Source organism: Hippopotamus amphibius, chromosome 7 (genome assembly GCF_030028045.1).
Source record: "Hippopotamus amphibius kiboko isolate mHipAmp2 chromosome 7, mHipAmp2.hap2, whole genome shotgun sequence".
Classification (NCBI taxonomy): domain Eukaryota; kingdom Metazoa; phylum Chordata; class Mammalia; order Artiodactyla; family Hippopotamidae; genus Hippopotamus; species Hippopotamus amphibius.
Window position 1 is genome coordinate 77,576,361 of NC_080192.1, and position 17,545 is coordinate 77,593,905.

Here is a 17,545-nt window from a genome sequence, read left to right on the forward strand (position 1 = left end):
AGCAGATTCTGAGGGAAGTATGTTTTATACTTGGAGATGAGAATGCCTTTCCTTCTGTTAGGTCTTCAGGGTGGAGGTTTGTGTTAATCTAATGAGTGGTCGGCTTGGATGTGAATTTGCTCTCTGCTGGGCTATGAGTCTCCCCACTCAGCTTTGGGTCTTCTCTTTGCAGAGCTCGCCCAGCTGTATCCCACTGTGATTTTTACTCAGTGCTAGTCTGTGCGGTGCTTGGAGAGTTGGGGAAGATGGTCTCTGAGGTTCTCACTAAGCCACGATGTTAGGTGGGCCCTGTGAACTTGAGTTTTGGTGGTGTGGCCTTCCTCCTGATGTGATGTAATGTTGGGTAGCACACATTCCTACCCCTCTCCGAGGGGTAGAGCCTTTTGTTTTTCCCCTGTTCTCCCCCCCAGACTCCTCTGCCAGTACAGTGGGTTTCCCACAGGGACTTTGGGATGCATTCCAGTTGATCTTCCCCTTGAAGATTACGGCTTTGGCTTCTTAGGAATGGCAGAGGAGAAGGATCTGAGCTGTTTTGGTGATGGCTGCCATTCCTCTCTTCCACCAGGGCTCAGGCTGCAGTTTTGTGCCCTTCTTCTTAAAGATTAAGGCTTCTGATCAGCAGGAGAGACAGAGGAGATGGCTTAGGGTTGACATATTCATTATAGCCAGTTAAGTTCCCTGTCCGATAGTTCTAATATCTGTGTCTGGTTCTGATGATTGCTGTGTCCCTTGAGATTGTGCTTTTTCTTGCCTTTTTATAGGTCTACTAATGTTCTGTTGAACACCAAACATGTTGTACAAGACAGTAGAATCTGATGGAAGTTTTGTGTTCTTCTTCCTAAAGATTAAGGCTTCTGATCAGTAGGACAGAGGAGACGGACCTGGGTGGAGGTTCGGCAGTGGCTGCTAGTCCCCTCCTCTACCCAACATCACAGGCGAGGCTTCCTGGCCTGCTCCCAGGTCTTCCCTGTGAGCCCCTGGGGGAAGAAAAGCCTGCAAGAGAGTGCAAACTCCTCTGTGCCTATGGTGCCCTCCTGTGAGCCCACCATTAGCAATTCATTACAACATTCTTCTAACTGGTTTATATGGCCTTGGGTGGTGTCCCTTATAAGCAGATGCTCAGGTCCTGTTTCTTGCTTGTCTCTCTTCATATTTCAGGTTGTTTGCCTTGTGACCTCAGTTCTTTCATGGGTTTAATAAAAGTAGTTACTTTGCTCTTTCTCTGGCTTTTTTTCCTGTTGCAAGAGTGGAAGCTCTTTCCAGCTCTCTACCTTTTGTAGCTCTGAGCTGAAATACTGCTGTTTTTAATAGCACTTTACCAAGTTGTGTGCAATCCTTAATCTCCTTTGAGCCACACAACCAGCCTGGGTCAAGCACATGTTACTGCTGCGACAGGAGGAGAAGAAATTCCATTAGAAAATTCGCTACTGAATACGCATGCCCAATTCTTCATTTTCAAGTAATCACAGGTATCACTATAAACTGCTAATTCACTTGAGTGGATTCCTAGCAGAAGTAAAAGCAAAGTTTATAATTTTAGATGTCTTTGAGTTCCCATGAAGACGTGAATTTTTTATATGTAAAATTCTAGCTCTTACTCATTTTTAGATGCTAGGGATCACTGGCTTTTTTATAGTAATAACTCAAGGCATTGAATATAAGTAACTAACAAGTAATAAGTCCCATACTTGAAAGGATATATAAGATGTCTTTAAATACTGAATGAGTCAGTATTTTCATCAAGTTGTATTTTCAATAAATCATTCAAGTACTTACTGAGAATATTTCTGGGTGCTACAAAGGCATACAGAAATGTATGCAATCTAATCAAAATTAAATCTGTATGTCAGTGAAAAACACAATATTGAAAAGATATATTCCTTCATACATGGTATAGGAATATCAGTGCATTTCTCCTCTCATGTGTTCTTTTAAGGGTCTATGTGGAAGCTAGGGATTTTCTGAATCTACCTCTTTGAAGACTTCCACTATTTTAATTTACTGTCCTTCCAAGCCCAAGTAGATTTCTGAGTTTTACACTGCTCTCCTCAGTTGGATAAGTCTTAATGTGGGAAGGATTTATATTTAAGTAGGAGGGTTCTGTGTCATTTGCCAACAAGCAAGACAGCTGTTCCAAGCAATCTACCAAGTTTATTTCAATGTGAAAATACTGCTATAAATTAGAAGCTACGCATAATTTTTAATCCTTTGTGAGCTCTCAAAAGGAGTCTTTAGAAACATAGTAGACTAGAACATATATTATAAAAACTACTTTGCCTGGGTAATCTGATTCATAATTAGGCATACTTGGTATAACCATATACTTGTAAAAAGCAACTAACAGGCATAAATCGACATAAACGAACATAGTTTTACAATAACTAAGAAGGCAAAGAAATTTAAATAAGCACTTTAACTGTATTTAAAGAGATAAAACGCCATCAATCACCTATCAAACAATGTTCCACCAGGGGGTGTAGTCTGCATTTATTCCCTTTGCAGCTGCTTTGCTTAGTGTATGCACCTGAACAGTTGTATAAAAAACACTATTCTGTAAAGTGATTTATAATGTCCCACTGGCTTTCATTTTTATTCCAAGGAAGCACTGTCTTTATATTTTATTGTTTGTCAATCAAATTCAAAGTGATTCCAACACATTTGTTGTCTAGTAATACTAAGCTGTAAAAAAGCTATAAGCAGATATCTAGATTCTAGATATTTGGCGGAGTTTGCTATTAATCCTAGGTTAATCCTTTCCTGTAGGCAGGAGTCCTTCAGCAAAGCAATGAGTTGCTTAGCAATAAAGATAATCTTGCAAATATTCTAGAACCAGATTTTATAGATCGAGATTACCTTAAGTGAACCTCATCTCTAATGAATTTGAAAATACTTGATTATCCTAATGAGAATAATAGCAGCTAACAGTCATCAGTTCCAAAATAAAATGTTTATTTCAAACACAGATTTGCAAGATTGGTTTACCTCCAGAACTGTGTGTGATGAATGAAAACATTTGGTTAGACATGTTGACTCATGAAGATGTTTGTATCCACAGATTTCTTTGCAATAGATGTTACAGCCATATCAACTAATGAGTGAGAACAATAGCTTTCTTCGTTGCAAAATGTGCACTGTATTGAAATCTCTGTTGACTCGATGCCACCAAGCTGGTCAGCAGCAGAGCTGTTGTTGAACAGAGTGTCTGATGCAAGAGCTCTGGCTGCAGTGAAAACTCACACCCGTGCAGTCAGGGGTGCAGGCTGTGGCCACCCGGACCTCTCAGTGCCTCTGACTCTCCATCTTTACCCACCCCTCTCCTGGGGACAAGGACAATGTTGACTGTTGGGCCTCTTACGAAGAGTAATATGAGCAGATGGTTGTCAGTAACATAGAGCTTTATGGAAGGCAGCAAAATACAGGCTGATGCAGAAGAACCCAGCATTTCAAGATGTACTACTCAGTAGTTCGGTTACACGTGAATACATGCTCAAGACCAATTTGTAAGGAACTATCAAAGGTACTTCTGCACTCTCCATGCACCCCTTGTGCCACACGGCAGGCATCAATCCTCAATCTAACTCCTCGGAAACCCTATGTGGCTTCCAAAGCAACACTTGCAGCCATGAGCATCCTTTCATATCCTCAAGGTCTTGAGAGAGAGGTGGTACAAACACAAGAGTCCTGACGCATCCCCACAAGAAGAACTTGCCTCATCTTATGTACTGAAAATATTCAGACTTAAAAAAAATAATAACTGTCTGATTTATGAACTTAGGCTCTGGAGTCTGGAGTTTAAACCCTAACCATGTCTCTTATTTACTATGTGTTCCCCTCCCCTTATCTCAGTTTCCTGCTTTGGAAGATGGGGATGACGCCGCCTGGGGTTAGAGTGAGGATTAAAGGAGGCACAGAAAGCCATCAACACACACTAAGCCATGCTATCAATATTGCTTCTGTTGCTTTAATCCATGGAGTTTGCTCTAGTCCGAGGAGACTATTCAGATCCCTGCACCTCAAAGAAAGGGGGCCATCACACAATATTGCTTTGATGGGTTCTTTATGGTTTTCAGGGATAAAAGGTCCAGCACACATCCTTCTAGGGACTATAAGTTTTCCCAGTGCTCCTAAGACCTTGGGGGTGGGAGGTTGGGTGGGGCAAAGGAATGCATTTAAAAAATGCTCCAACCAAAATTACTGCTAATCTGATCTCTGAAACATTTGTTCTCATGCACCAAGTATTTTGCCCGCTGCTTTTTCTTTCCATTTTCCCCCATTTGCACACGCTTGGCTTTTGATGTGGCACACACTTTAAAAATACATTATTAAGCAGACAGGCCTGTCACCCCTGGAGCTAGCACTCTGTCCCCTGCTTATTCTTAACAAATCTCCTTTTGTGCTCTTTTGTGCTGAAGTGATTAATCATTTCAACTATCCAAGGGTTGCTGATGATCTTTCGAGATGACTCCGGTGACCATGACCCCCCTCCCCCATCACCATCTATGCTGTTTTGAACGTGTTAGGAATCTGCTCTTGAGTCTGTATTCATGTCACAGTGGGCTCCTCATTTCATACAACAATAATCGTGAACGTCCAAAAGAACTCAGTGTTCATTTCTTGCCTTCTTCCAGAGTCTGGGGTTGAGCTGTGGGTGGAAGAGTGAGTGAGAGCCTTCGGTGAAAAAAAACCAAGGAAATAGAAACTGAAAAAGTCAGAATGATCAATGCTTATTTTGCAGCCCAGAGGGGAGGTTTTAATCTCACTGTCTGGAGGGAACCTCTCGCGATACCATCTTCTTCATGCATTGTGGCCAGATTTTCTTTCTCCCTTTCCCTCTTTCTCTCTGGTTTATCTGCAGCTGAGTTTTCAAATGGCTTTCCTGTTTGAAGCTGAGTCTTTGACTCACCAGGGTCAAAGACTGCCATTTGCTTTCCAGAGGAGCAGCCTGGGTAGGTTTTGGGGGAATCGGACATTTTTTTAGAAGCTGTACTAACATTTTAAGCTAACTTTAAAGGTTCTATTTCTCAAAGCCTATACTTCCCTGTCCCCCACCCAGATATACACTGTTAAACTGTATTTAAAAACGTTTACAAACTGGCCAAAAATACTGTGAAATCACAAGTTATTGCCAGAGAAGGGAAGCCTAAAATGATTCATAAAATAAATATGCAGATGTAGAAATATATCAGTGTTAAATTAATTAATACAGAATTCCAGGGTGATTTTTAGAACATATTACTTTATGTACAGAAATAAATCTATATTTGAGATTATTAAAAAGATATTTACAAGTAGCTGAGGCACAGAGTTTTAAATTAATGCATAATATGTCAATAATAAGCATGCTGATCTTAAGATTTTTAATCAGGTTTCAGAAGCCTAATCAATGTTCATAGAAAAATACTTTAAAGGACTAGAATATAAAATTTTTAGTATTTTTAATTCCATAGGACCACAGACCTCTCATTACTTAGAATTACCAAAAAAAAGGCACTAAAATGAAAACATTGTAATGAAAAAGCTGTAATAATAAACATCAAACTACCCATAGGTTACAACTCCTGTAACTTTTTAGGAAATTCAGGGGAGAGAGAAAGACATACATTTGGATAAACAGATACACCTTTTTAGTAGGAGGCAAGAGAGGAGGAAACTATAATAAATAAAATAAACCAGTTAGTGTCAGGATATGACAATTATTTTCCAGCCCAATACAGCATCCCTCCCCTTATACATGGGGAATATGTTCTAAGACCCCACAGTGGGTGCCTGAAAACCACATAGTACCAAACCCTACACACATGATGTTTCTTCCTATACACACATACATACACACCTAGGATAAAGTTTAATTTATAAATTAGGCACAGTCAGAGAATAGCCAAATTGCCAGCAAAACTATACTTGCACTTTTGGGGAATTATTAAATAAAATAAGAGCCACTTGAACACAAGTACTGGATAGATACCAAGATGACTATGAAGTGACTAGGGTGGGCTACACTGGACAGATGGTTCACATCCTGGGTGGGATGGGGCAAGACGGCCCAAGATTTCAACACGCTGCTCAGAATGGCATGTGATTTAAAACTTATGCATTGTTTATTTCTGCAATTTTCTATTTAATATTTTCAGACCTCAGTTGACCACGGGTAACTGAAACTACAGATAAAAGAGGACTACTGTACCTAGAGAGACAGGAAGAAGTGTATTTTTCGTAATTTATCAGCAGAACTAAAGGTGTTCAGGAAGCAGGCCAAGCACAGCGATTCTCCAGAGCTTCTGGGCTACACGTGGGCCTAGGAATGGAGCCTCGTACAAAGCGGAAAACGCCTCATGTGCAAAAAACAGTTAATTTGGGAGCCTAAAAAGTGCCGAGACTGGATCACCTATTCTGAAATCACGGGCTGTGTGTGTGGACAGCTTTCAAAATCAGAACAAGACAACATGTAAATAAACATGGGCACATATTCTAAAAATCATGAAAAATGTCCTGAGTTTCAACCCCTACATTTTTAAAATACTTGCATTTCATTGTATCCAATAACCATTAAAAACACAACTATACAACTATAAACCAAATTATCAGAATTTATAAAACAATGTATACATGAAATGGCAAAAGAATAGGCAGGTTTCAAAGGCTTTTTAGGTTATAATAACTCTAAATAATCATGAGTGTAAGGACTATAGGTAATTATGTCTCATTTAAAAGATGTGATTAATATCTAGATAGATGTTCTAATTTTTCAAGGCCTGTATCTTGTCGATCCTCAAATTCTCATTTTCAACCTTAGAAATTATTGTAAACATTCCTGTGTGTGTACAGTAGTAATTTGCAGCAAATCAGTGTAATCTCACAACCTTCCATTTGAAAAAATAGCAGAGAACACCGTGTGTGGTTTTCATGATCAAAAGTACAATTTTAAAATATATGTCTTGAGTTGATAACTTTGGGTAGATGTGCTTTAATTGTTCCAAGAGCTGCTGTACATGGAGCATATTAGCAGTGGAAATAGCTTTAACTTCCCTCCCTCAATTACACGAGCAGCAATATGGTAATTAACCAAATTATCCCTGCAAATTTATTATCTTGATTTCTTCAATTTGTACATTACATTCATTAGCTATCAAAATGGAAAACTCAGTTTCGTGAAAGATAATCAGACGACAAGCGGCAGATGCAAAAGGTCTGAGCTCTTCTGGCATGGACACAAGCAGTAGCTGGGGATGCCTTTTCACTTCCAGCCCTCAGGAGTGAATTCTCATCTCCCCTGAACTTGTGCCAACTGCAGAACGTGTTCTAATACTCCCAGGTAACCCAACAATCTTGGCTGTCCTTGGACAGCGTATGTTTCAGAGGGACAGCTCCTCAATCTTTTTTTGTTGGAGGACTGGAAGGACAACAGCGTAGAGAGCAAAAACAGACATTGAGCAAAAGGTCAAAGTCATTCATTCATTATTCCTCATCCATTTATTCAGCATTAATTAAACATCCATTACGTGCCAGTCACTTTGCTAGCCCCTGGAGATGGATAGTAAGAGCCTAATGGGGCTTAAGAAAGACCATTACGACTCAGTACAATAAATGCTATGATAAGAGTAAAGGGTACTTGGGGAATATAGAACAAGAGCATCTAATTCAGACTTTGGCAATCAGGAAGGCTCCCTGGCGGGAGTGACATCTTAAGCGGGGCTTGGAAGATAAGCAAATAACAGCGGGTGCTCGGGGTCAGGGGTAGACAGAGTGTGCTCTGGGATTCAGGAAGCGCGTAAGTGAAGCCTGGAGGTGAGGGAGACAGCAGAGGTACTGCCTGCACAGAAGCCACATACAGAGCGAGAGGTGGGCAGGGGTGAGAGATGAGGCTGGAACACCACCAGGGCCAGAGTACGTTTGTCTCTGCAGAGGACATCCAGAAATCTGACTCTGTCTTGAGCCCAGTCTTATTATCTCTTTGCACTATGGATGTACCCTGCAAGTCTAGAGCAACAGAAGACTTTAAAAGTCAAGTATATTTAATGCCTCAGTCCTCCAACGTCGTGCTGAAGTTCTGCAAGTTTCTTCACGAGAAATGGGGAAGGTGTATCTCTGACCTTGTCGGAAACCCTGCCCATCGTGCAGTCTGGCTACTGACAGGCTTCCCTTGTCCCAGCCTGGGCACGGCAGGAGGCACACAGCGCCGTGAGCTCTGGGACAGCCTGTGGCATCTAGCTAATTGTTAACACTGTGTGTGGACCCCCTCCTTCCCTCCGGTCGGCACCTTCACGGGAAGATACTGACAGACACCCATGCAACGATGTTGCCTGTGGTGTCGGAACTCACCCTTGACTGTGAGGGCAGGGAGTGTATTCCCACGGACCGCTGCTGCTGAGGCTGCTAGCATCCCCTTGGTCTTCCACGGCCCTGGCTCTGTACGTGCCTCTGTGGTGTCTAACCGTGTGCATTGGAAGGAGACAGCTAAACACAGAAAGGTAAAGCCGTTCGCTCTCCAGCGGGAGCGTCCAGATCTCCGCGGCCCCTTCGGCCATCACCCCAAAGCCTCTGGGCTCAGAACAGATTCTCGCCCCACCTCTGTCAGGAACTGAACACCTCCGGAGTCATCACACAGCCTACAGAGTGCAGCCAAGGGGCCCTGAAACAAGCAGCAGGCCGACGGATACCCCTCACGGGCACCAGGATGCCCTCGGCAGAGAAATGGAGCCATTTAAGTAGGGTTTTGGTTTCAGCCAAAAGGACTAATATATATATAATAACATCTAGTTAAAGACGCACCTACGGATGTAAACTAAGATATAAATTGTGGTATTGCTGTCTCTATCCATCCAGGTGGCCGAATGCAAAAAGAAAAATCAAAACAAAACACTACCAAGTGAAACATTTATCTTGGATAAGCTGTGAAGGTTTTGCTTGGTGAATTTCTCTAGACCTCCACCAGGTTTACTTTTGCTTTGATTCTATTTTACTATAGCAAGTAATGGGATATATAAATGGGGCTCCTCCACAGTTATACCCAGATTGATTTTGCCATTTGTGGGCTTCATTTTGTCATGAATAAAATCTTTACTACTTGAAACAAATGAGATAATGTATAAAGAAAACAACATGAGGTAGGAAACACCTGTCTGGTCTGAAACAGGGGAGATTTGACCTAGGTCCACCTCTGCAAACCACCAAAACAGATCAGTTAAAACAAGGTGTCTCTTTGTTCTCTATTTTCTCCAAGACTGGCTAATATATTTTCATTTGGGTTACGGAGCATGTAGACATTTAAGCACGAGGTTTCTGCACACCTGAGGGGGCCATGATGATGTGCACTGCATGGGATGGCGATCTCAACTCACTCTTCACAGATCTCCCAGCATCACAACTGCAAATCTTGTCTAGGAGAGTCCCCTGTTTCCAGAAAACCAAAGAAAAGGAGTTCCCTCTATTGGCTGGAAAGCTGTTCAATTACAGGGTCAGGAAATTGGTTTGGGTCTCCGGAATTTAAACAAGTCCCAGTTACCCCTTTCATATCAACGGAAAGGCAACTCTATGTAAATATTCGCCATGAATATTTTGCAGGAAATTGGAACTAAATTAGTGACTAAAGATGAAAGCCAAGAAGATAATCTGCTCAGATGTTGCATTGAAATTGTCTCTAAACTCATCCTTCAAATCCAAACCAGATCTCAAACGCCGGTCTCTTACGACAAAGGCTCCCTACATCATGAGTCGTGCCCTCAATAACCGCCATCTAGAGTTGTCTGGCATAAAATCTGTGCGTTCTAGATTCCAGCCCGCATGACCCTATTAAGTTGTAAACGGACTTTATTTGCTGAACAAATGTTACTGCCATTCTACGTTAATGGATAATGTTAGGAAAAGTACCTGAGTATCACAGCACTGGAGCCTTTAGGGATGAAATACAGTGTAACTTAGAAAACTGTCTGTTACAAACATATGTCAGCCATGAAAGCTCCCAGCCCTTAGTGCCCATCTCCACAGAACTCAGTTATAATTTCTCCCTCGGTTAAATGAATTTTGCAATAATACACAGATTTACTAGGTCCCGGGACTGAAATTCTCCGAGTGAGGATAAAAAATAATTTTACTGGAGAACATAATGTAATATTCAAATGACTTGAAAACAGTCACCTCAGCAAAAATAAGAGAGGGGAGAGGAATAAGAAGCTTAAAGGTGAGGTTGCTAACGTTGGCCATAAAACCTCCGTGAGTTCAAGTGCACACGCACGTGATCAGGCACTTTCGAATCATAAACATGTGGGAACGGGAAACCTCCCTTTCACAGCAAAATGCCTGAGTGGTTTCATGAATGAGCCGGGGGTGGGGGTGGGGGGGTGGTTCTTTCTTTAATAAGACAGCACAGCAGGTAAGAGAGAGGGGGTGCTGGTCCCAGATGGTGGGTATTGGCTCAAATCCCAGATCTACTGCATGGTAGTTGTGTGCCCTTGGCCACTTGGGTTTAACCTCCCCTTGCCTCAGTTTCTTTTCTTTTCTTTTCTTTTCTTTTTTTGGCTGTGTTGGGTCTTCGTTGCTGTGTGCGAGCTTTCTCTAGTTGTGGAGAGCAGGGGCTACTCTTTGTTGTGGTGCACAGGCTTCTCACTGCAGTGGCTTCTCATTGTGGAGCATGGGCTCTAGGCGCGTGGGCTTCAGCAGTTGTGGCACATGGGCTTAGTTGCTCCACAGCATGTGGGATTTTCCTGGACCAGGGATCGAACCCGTGTCCCCTGCAATAGCAGGCGGATGCTTAACTATTATGCCACCAGGGAAGTCCCGCACCTTGCCTCAGTTTCTTCCTCTGCAAAATGGGGATGATAATAGTTCCCAAATACACAGAAGGCAGCTGTGATGGTCCAATGAGAAAACACATGCAAGAAACTTAGACGAGAACCTCAGACATAGTAGATGCTCAATAAACCTTAGCCCTTCCTCACTGGTGGTTGTGACTGTGCAGGATTTATAGCAAATGAAAAGAGACCTGGATGGAAACCACGGCTTTTCGTCACGAGAGGTCTCTAAACCCAGGGACCCCATCCTCTCAGTTTTCTCCAGTCTGGACCCTGCCCCTGCCCCTCCACAGAAACAGCACTTCATAAGGTCACGAACGACCTTTTTGTTGTCCAATCCACTGGGTTTTTTTTCCACCCTCATCTCTCTTGTCCTCTGAGAAATTCTGCACGCTGTTGAATGGAAACTCTCTCCCACTCGATTCTGTGACTTTTCACAGTCACATTTCCCCTCAGCTTCTCTCATGTACATCTGCCAGTGCATCTTCTCACCCTGCCCTTGAAATGGTGGAATTCAGGCTCTCATTGCTTCTCGGCATCTAGTCTCTCTCCAGGCAAACGTATCCCTTCCTACGGTTTTACTACGAATGTGCTAATTCCTCCAAAATGCTGGCCTGTAGCTCAGACCTCTGTTTTGAGCTTCTCCACATTCTCCACTTCTATGTGAACATCACAAAAGTACCTCAAACTTAGCATGTCTAAAAAATGACATAGAAAGTCCTCCCCCTGCCCGCAACACCAGCATCTCCCTCAGTCTTCCCATGTCTCCACCAAGCATCCCTCAGCTGGAACCTGCAACAGCTTCCCACTCCTCTTCCTTCTCCTCTTCCCCTCAGGCCAGTCCCCAGAGCTGCAAGAATGGTACATCTATGCTGCCAATCTGATCCCATCACTCCCAGCTCCAGTCCTTCACCCGTTCCCCTGTGCTTAGGGGCTCCTGAACGTGGCTGAGAAGGCAGAGCACAACTGGCCTCTGCTGCCTGGCTCTTCCCACCTGCTCTCCAGCCACTCAGGCCTTCTCTTTCCTTCCTGGGTCTCCAACAAGCCGAGCTCTTCATTCCCTCTGCTTGGAAGCCTAATCATTTTCCTTAGGTTGCTTTCTTACTCATCCTCTAACTCTTAGTTCAAAGGCTGCTTCCTCAGGGAAGTAATTCTTGACCCCAAATTAGGTAATTGTACCCTAGAGTAAGCACCATAAAACCCTGAGTATTTATCACAATTCACATTATACACTTACTTATGAAATTAAAAAAAAAAACTTAGTATCTAACTCTTTCAGCACACTGTTGGTTCCCAAAGAGCCAGGGGTCATGTCTCTCTGACCCACCATTGTCTCCAGTACCTCCCTGTCATGGCAAGGGCAGGCAAACACCTGTCCAGTGACTATCTCAATTTTCATTATTTTAAGGTAGTTTTCATGACCCTGATCTTCCTCCACAAGAGAGAGCCATCACTTTTTTTTTTTTTTTAATTAATTTTTTTTTTTTTTGGCACACGGGCTTAGTTGCTCCGCGGCATGTGGGATCTTCCTGGAGCTGGGATCGAACCCATGACCTCTGCATTGGCAGGCGGATTCTTAACCACTGCGCCACCTAGGAAGCCAAGCCATCACTTTTTAAAATGAGATAGCCTCAAGTAATAAGCACTTCTAGTGACCTCGATGACATCAGGTTTACCTGAGTTGACCCCAAGGGGAGAGAAACTGGTCAGGAAAATTGGGTTCCACAAAGCTGATCCACAGGAACCCAGCATTAAAAAGGCCAATACATCCTGTCCGTGATTTATAGCAAAGGGAATCCGTTTGTGAGCCACCAGGGTGACACTCATCGTTCTCCTTTAGGGGATTCTTTCACTCATTCACTGATTTATTCATTCTACAAAATCATGAATTCTAGATTCCAGACACTGGGGCCACCGTGCGGGAAGAATGCTGATGTGTGACAGATACACAGCAAATCCAACAGGCTGTAGCGGAGAAGGAGCCCTGCGCTTGTGTTTGTGGGAGAGGAGGTGCTTAGGATAACTGGCAATGATCCTGGGGCGGCCTGGTGTGAGAGGCAGGTGACGGCCAGAAAAACATTCCAGGCAAAACTGGGAACACAGACGTGATCCTCTAGGAGCTCCCGAAGCACCAACGGCCACCACTATCACCTCAGAGTCTGCCAGATGCGGGGAGAGGAAAACACTCACCTGACAGGACCCGCACCACCATCACCTGCCAGTCCAGACTGTCTCCCCTCCGGGACACTCCTCACGGGCTCTGGGAAGCATGGAACTTAGAGCTCAGCTGTCTTCCAGTGAAGGCAGCATCCCGCCTACCTTTGACCCTGCACTTGCGCATAAATCAATTATCGCATTGGTCCAGACCTTCCCTCTTGCTCCGTGTCTGGTTCCAGGTGGGCAGGGGCAGCACCCGTGGTGTGATGGATTAGGGGTTGGTATCGGGGGAAGGTAGGAGTGGGGACGGGGGTGCCGGGCTCTCATCAGCTCTCTCAAGGTAAAAATAACGCTTTAAACTCCTGACTGCCGCATTCAGTTTTATTTTAAGTGAATTTTGCATTATCTAAAGTATACCCTTTTGGTATGAGAATTACTCAAGCTCTTTATAAACTGCAAGCCCTGCTTAAAGCATAGAACAGAAAGGTCAAATGACGGAGTTCTCCCATATCCTCAGAAGAGATAAGAAAGGATCAGAAGGGGTAGGATTTTTTTAAACAGCTAAACAGTGAGACCAAAGAGGGGACTGGTGTGTTATGGAATTGACATTTTGCAGACATAAACAGCCTAACCAATCAAAGGAAGATGGCTTCAACATTGAATATTTGGACCCCAAACATGAAAGTATATTGAAAGAGACAAAGAGAAAAGGTACATCCACACTTTACACTGTGTTTACCTGAAACAATTTAGATATAAAATGCAACACGTATTTTATTCAGCACATACTTAAGTGCCAGAAATGAAGCTACCACACTCTGACAACTGTTTTCTATATAAATCTCCACCACAAAAACAAAAAGTCACCACGAATTCAACAAACCAAACTTCAATGAATTATTTTGGTCAGTTTGAGAGTGAAAAGATTTATTTATGAAATAATGCTTTCCAGGAAGGAAAAAAAACACTCCTACCTCTGAAAACAATTTGATGGTTAATGTAAAATTTTAAACCAAATAACCCTGTTACTGTAATTCACTAGCAATTCAAGAAAAAGTATGCAGGATGCCCAAAAGTTAAAAACATATTAAAATAAAGTTTTTCTTTTCTTTATAGGGAATTGCCACACCATCTGGTCTGATTTGCCTTGGTGTTTTGCCCAGCGTAATATCAGCTTTCTGAGAGCTATAAATTATTAGGTTATTCTGATGAAAAAATATGAGTGAAGACAAAATATAGGTTGAAGAGGACGTCCTGATTATAAGTTTGAATACTCAGGAGAACACTGGTATTGCAGAATGGCCCAGCCTAAGTGAATCTGCACGTGAAACTAGTTCACAGAGGGTGTGCATGTGAGATGACAATGAAAAGGACAGGCTTACAGAGTAGCAGGCAAAATAATAACACGCAGAACAATATAGAAATAAATTTTCCACGCTGAGCATCACTTCTTTGTCAGAGTGCTTTGGATTCTAATTAAGTTTGGGAGAAAAATAACCAGGCAACCCCTGCCTGACTGGAAAGCACAGACTATTAAAAGATGCTTTTAAATAGTAGGGTGATAAATGGGGGCATCTAAATGTGAACACAACTGTATTTTTCATCTCAACTCTGTTGTTCTGTCTTCCAGCTGATCCCTTTCATGCAGCGTCACCTCAGCCCATGCAAAGGGACCAGACTGAGGTGTAGCTCTTAGGTTTCTAAAGGAAGCGTTGTTTTGTAAACTGTGATTTAGGCAACTTAGGTGATTACCCTCAGAAAGGGTAAAGATCAAACAACACATGAACAATGGGCTCACTTTGACACTGCTGCTGCACGCCCTCTCCTATTTGGAATCTATGTCAAACAACTGGTATAAGATTTGTAAAAGAATATCCTTACCCGGATGATTTCTTCAACACAGCTGTTGGTTTCTCCAGATCTAGTCTCCTGCAAGCAAAGCGAAACAACATTAAGCCTGACAGAATAGACTTGTGGTTACAAAGAAAAGGTGACACATAAGCCTCCAAACTTAATAGAGTTTGGACAGGGGGCCATGCCTGAAGTGGGACGTACAGATAAGCTCCTTTCCTTAATGGTACAACTCCGGTCACGGCTGTGACCACCCCCTCCCCCACTGTTGCACCGCAGACAGGTCAGCCAAGATTATCATACATGCCCCAGAGTTGCAGCACCAGGCCCTCCAAGCACGTCAACTCTAAGCAGGGCAGGTTCCTAGGAGTTCAGCACATGACTGGAAAGTGTGACCTCTGTTCACCTTGGGCTCCATCAAAGTGTAGAAATACTCCTCCACTGCAAAGGTGGTTCCAGTCCACCCACCAAATACATGCAATGGCCCTGCCGAATACAAGTGAAACTCTGCTAGTTCTACCATCCTCAGAGCCTAGAGTCACTAGGTGATGGGCTGAAACCTGAAATACGAAAGGGACACACACACTCCTAGCACTCGCAGGGCAGGCTTGGTGTCATGCTCCAGAGCCACTGGTTCTGTAGCCCACGCTGCCCTGTGCTGGGGAGATGGTACAGGCTCTGAGGAACCATGGTTTCAGGTCACGGCTGGCTCTGGGGACCATTTGAAGTTTCAGAGATGCTGTGTGGTTACTGCTGGTAATGCTCTCCTGGAGCACAGGAGGTGTTTTTGTGGGGATGTGAAAGCAGTGCTTGCTGTGGTCTCAGCAAGATACCTCTCTGGTCTTTTAATTCAATGACACTGACCATGACTCAGTGTGACCTCCCAGCATAAGGCTTTCTTCGCAATGTCTTCCCCAAGCCCACATTGCTTTCCTTCCTCCTCACAGTCCTCTCTCCCCCTGGAATGCTGATCTGCACCTTCCCTGTTTATTTCAAGTCATCCAGAGGGCAAGTCAACCCTGACTTCCTCAGAGCAGCATCCCTGGCCCTGGAACACTCATCCACGCAGCATTCTTCATCTTCAGCACACTCACCACAATACAACTGCAATTCACGGGTGGACGCTGGAATGATCTCTCCTCCCTCTAGGACACACACTCCACCCATAGGGACTCTGTGTCCTCCAGCGTGTGCGTCTCACAGCCCTGAGCATGTGCAGTGAACATCTGCTAGTGGGCAGTGTAGGAGAATGAATGAATCTACCTCCTGCCATTCCCAGGAATGTGAGTGCTATCACAACCAGCTCTAGGACTTTTCAATATTGCAAAGGCTCTACCAAAAAGTGTACCTTCACACCCCAGACCCCATGTGTGCCCCCTCCACTCCCTTATCTTGGTGGTAGAGCATTCCATAAGAAATATTCCACTCTTCTCACTGGCTGAGGGGCCAGGGTGAGTTAAAGTATGTGAGGCTTGAAAAGGCCCCACACATGACTGAGACTTTTCCTACCCAGAAATAGAAGATTGTCCAAGGCTCCCAACTGAGGCCCAGACGGGCCTTTACCTGACTTGCCCCCTGCCACAGAACAGCAAGTCTGGACCAGGAAACAGGACTCATCCTCAGTTATATACATTTTCTCTTCCAGAAGCTTTCCCCAATCCCAAAGGCTGTGCTTGAAATATACCCATTCCCTCAGCAAAGCTGAGCTCATTTGTTTGTCAAACGTATTTCATTTGCAGGGTTTCTATGAGGTTTATCCAGTTTGGAAACTTTTTTTTATTGTGGTAGATAGAATACACAAAACATAAGCTTTACTATTTTAACCATCTTAAAGTGTATAATTTACTGGCCTTACACACACTCACCATGTCACCACTATCTAATTCTAGAACATTTTTGTCACCCTCAATGGAGACCCGATGCCCCTTAAGCAGGAACTCCCCATTCCTCCCTCTCCCGAGCCCCTGGTAACCACTAATCTACTTTCTGTCACTATAGATTTTTCTATTCTAGATATTTCATATAAATGAATCATATAATACGTGGCCTTTTGTGTCTGGCTGGTTTCACTTAGGATAAAGTTTTCAAGGTTCATCCATGTTGTTGCCAATGTCAGTACTTTATTCCTTTTTGTGGTTGAACAATATTTCATTGTATGGACAGACCACATTTTATTTACCCATTCATCAGCTGATGGACATTTTGGTTCTTCCACTTCTGCTATTGTGATAGCACTTCTATAAACATCTGTATACAAGTTTTGTTTGAATGTCTGTTTTCACTTCTTTGGGGTATAGAACTAGGAGTTGAATTGGTGGGTCTTATGGCAATTCTATGCTTAGCTTTTTGAGGAACAGCCAAACTGTTTTCCATACTGGCTGTACCATTTTATATTCCTATTAGCAGTGTATGAAGGTTCTACTTTCTCTACATCTTAACCAACACGTTTTCTGGTTTTGTTTGTTTTGTATAATAGCCATCCGAATAGGTGTGAAATGGTATCGTATTGAGATTTTAATCTGCATTTTCCTAAGGACTAAAGATGTTGAGCATCTTTTCATGTGCATTTTGGCCATTTGTGTATCTTCTTTGGAGAAATGTCTTTTGCCTACTTTTTAATTGTTGATTTTTTTTATTGTTTTGTTGTAAGAGTTCTTTATATATTTTGGATACTAGACCCTAGTCAGATGTATGATTTGCACGTATTTTCATCCATTCTTTGGGATGCATTTTCACCCTCTTCATAGTGT

At 43.1% G+C, this 17,545-nt stretch overlaps 1 protein-coding gene across 2 annotated transcripts in view; it reads right to left on the reverse strand.

Annotated features, from left to right (window-relative positions):
- The window catches only part of AFF3 (ALF transcription elongation factor 3), a 556,683-nt gene that overhangs the window by 250,352 nt on the left and 288,786 nt on the right, over nt 1–17,545 (reverse strand). For both annotated transcript variants that reach the window (XM_057741064.1, XM_057741063.1), the window contains one exon: nt 14,826–14,873. In XM_057741064.1, coding sequence (XP_057597047.1) covers nt 14,826–14,873 — 48 coding nt within the window. The remainder of the gene's footprint in view (nt 1–14,825; nt 14,874–17,545) is intronic.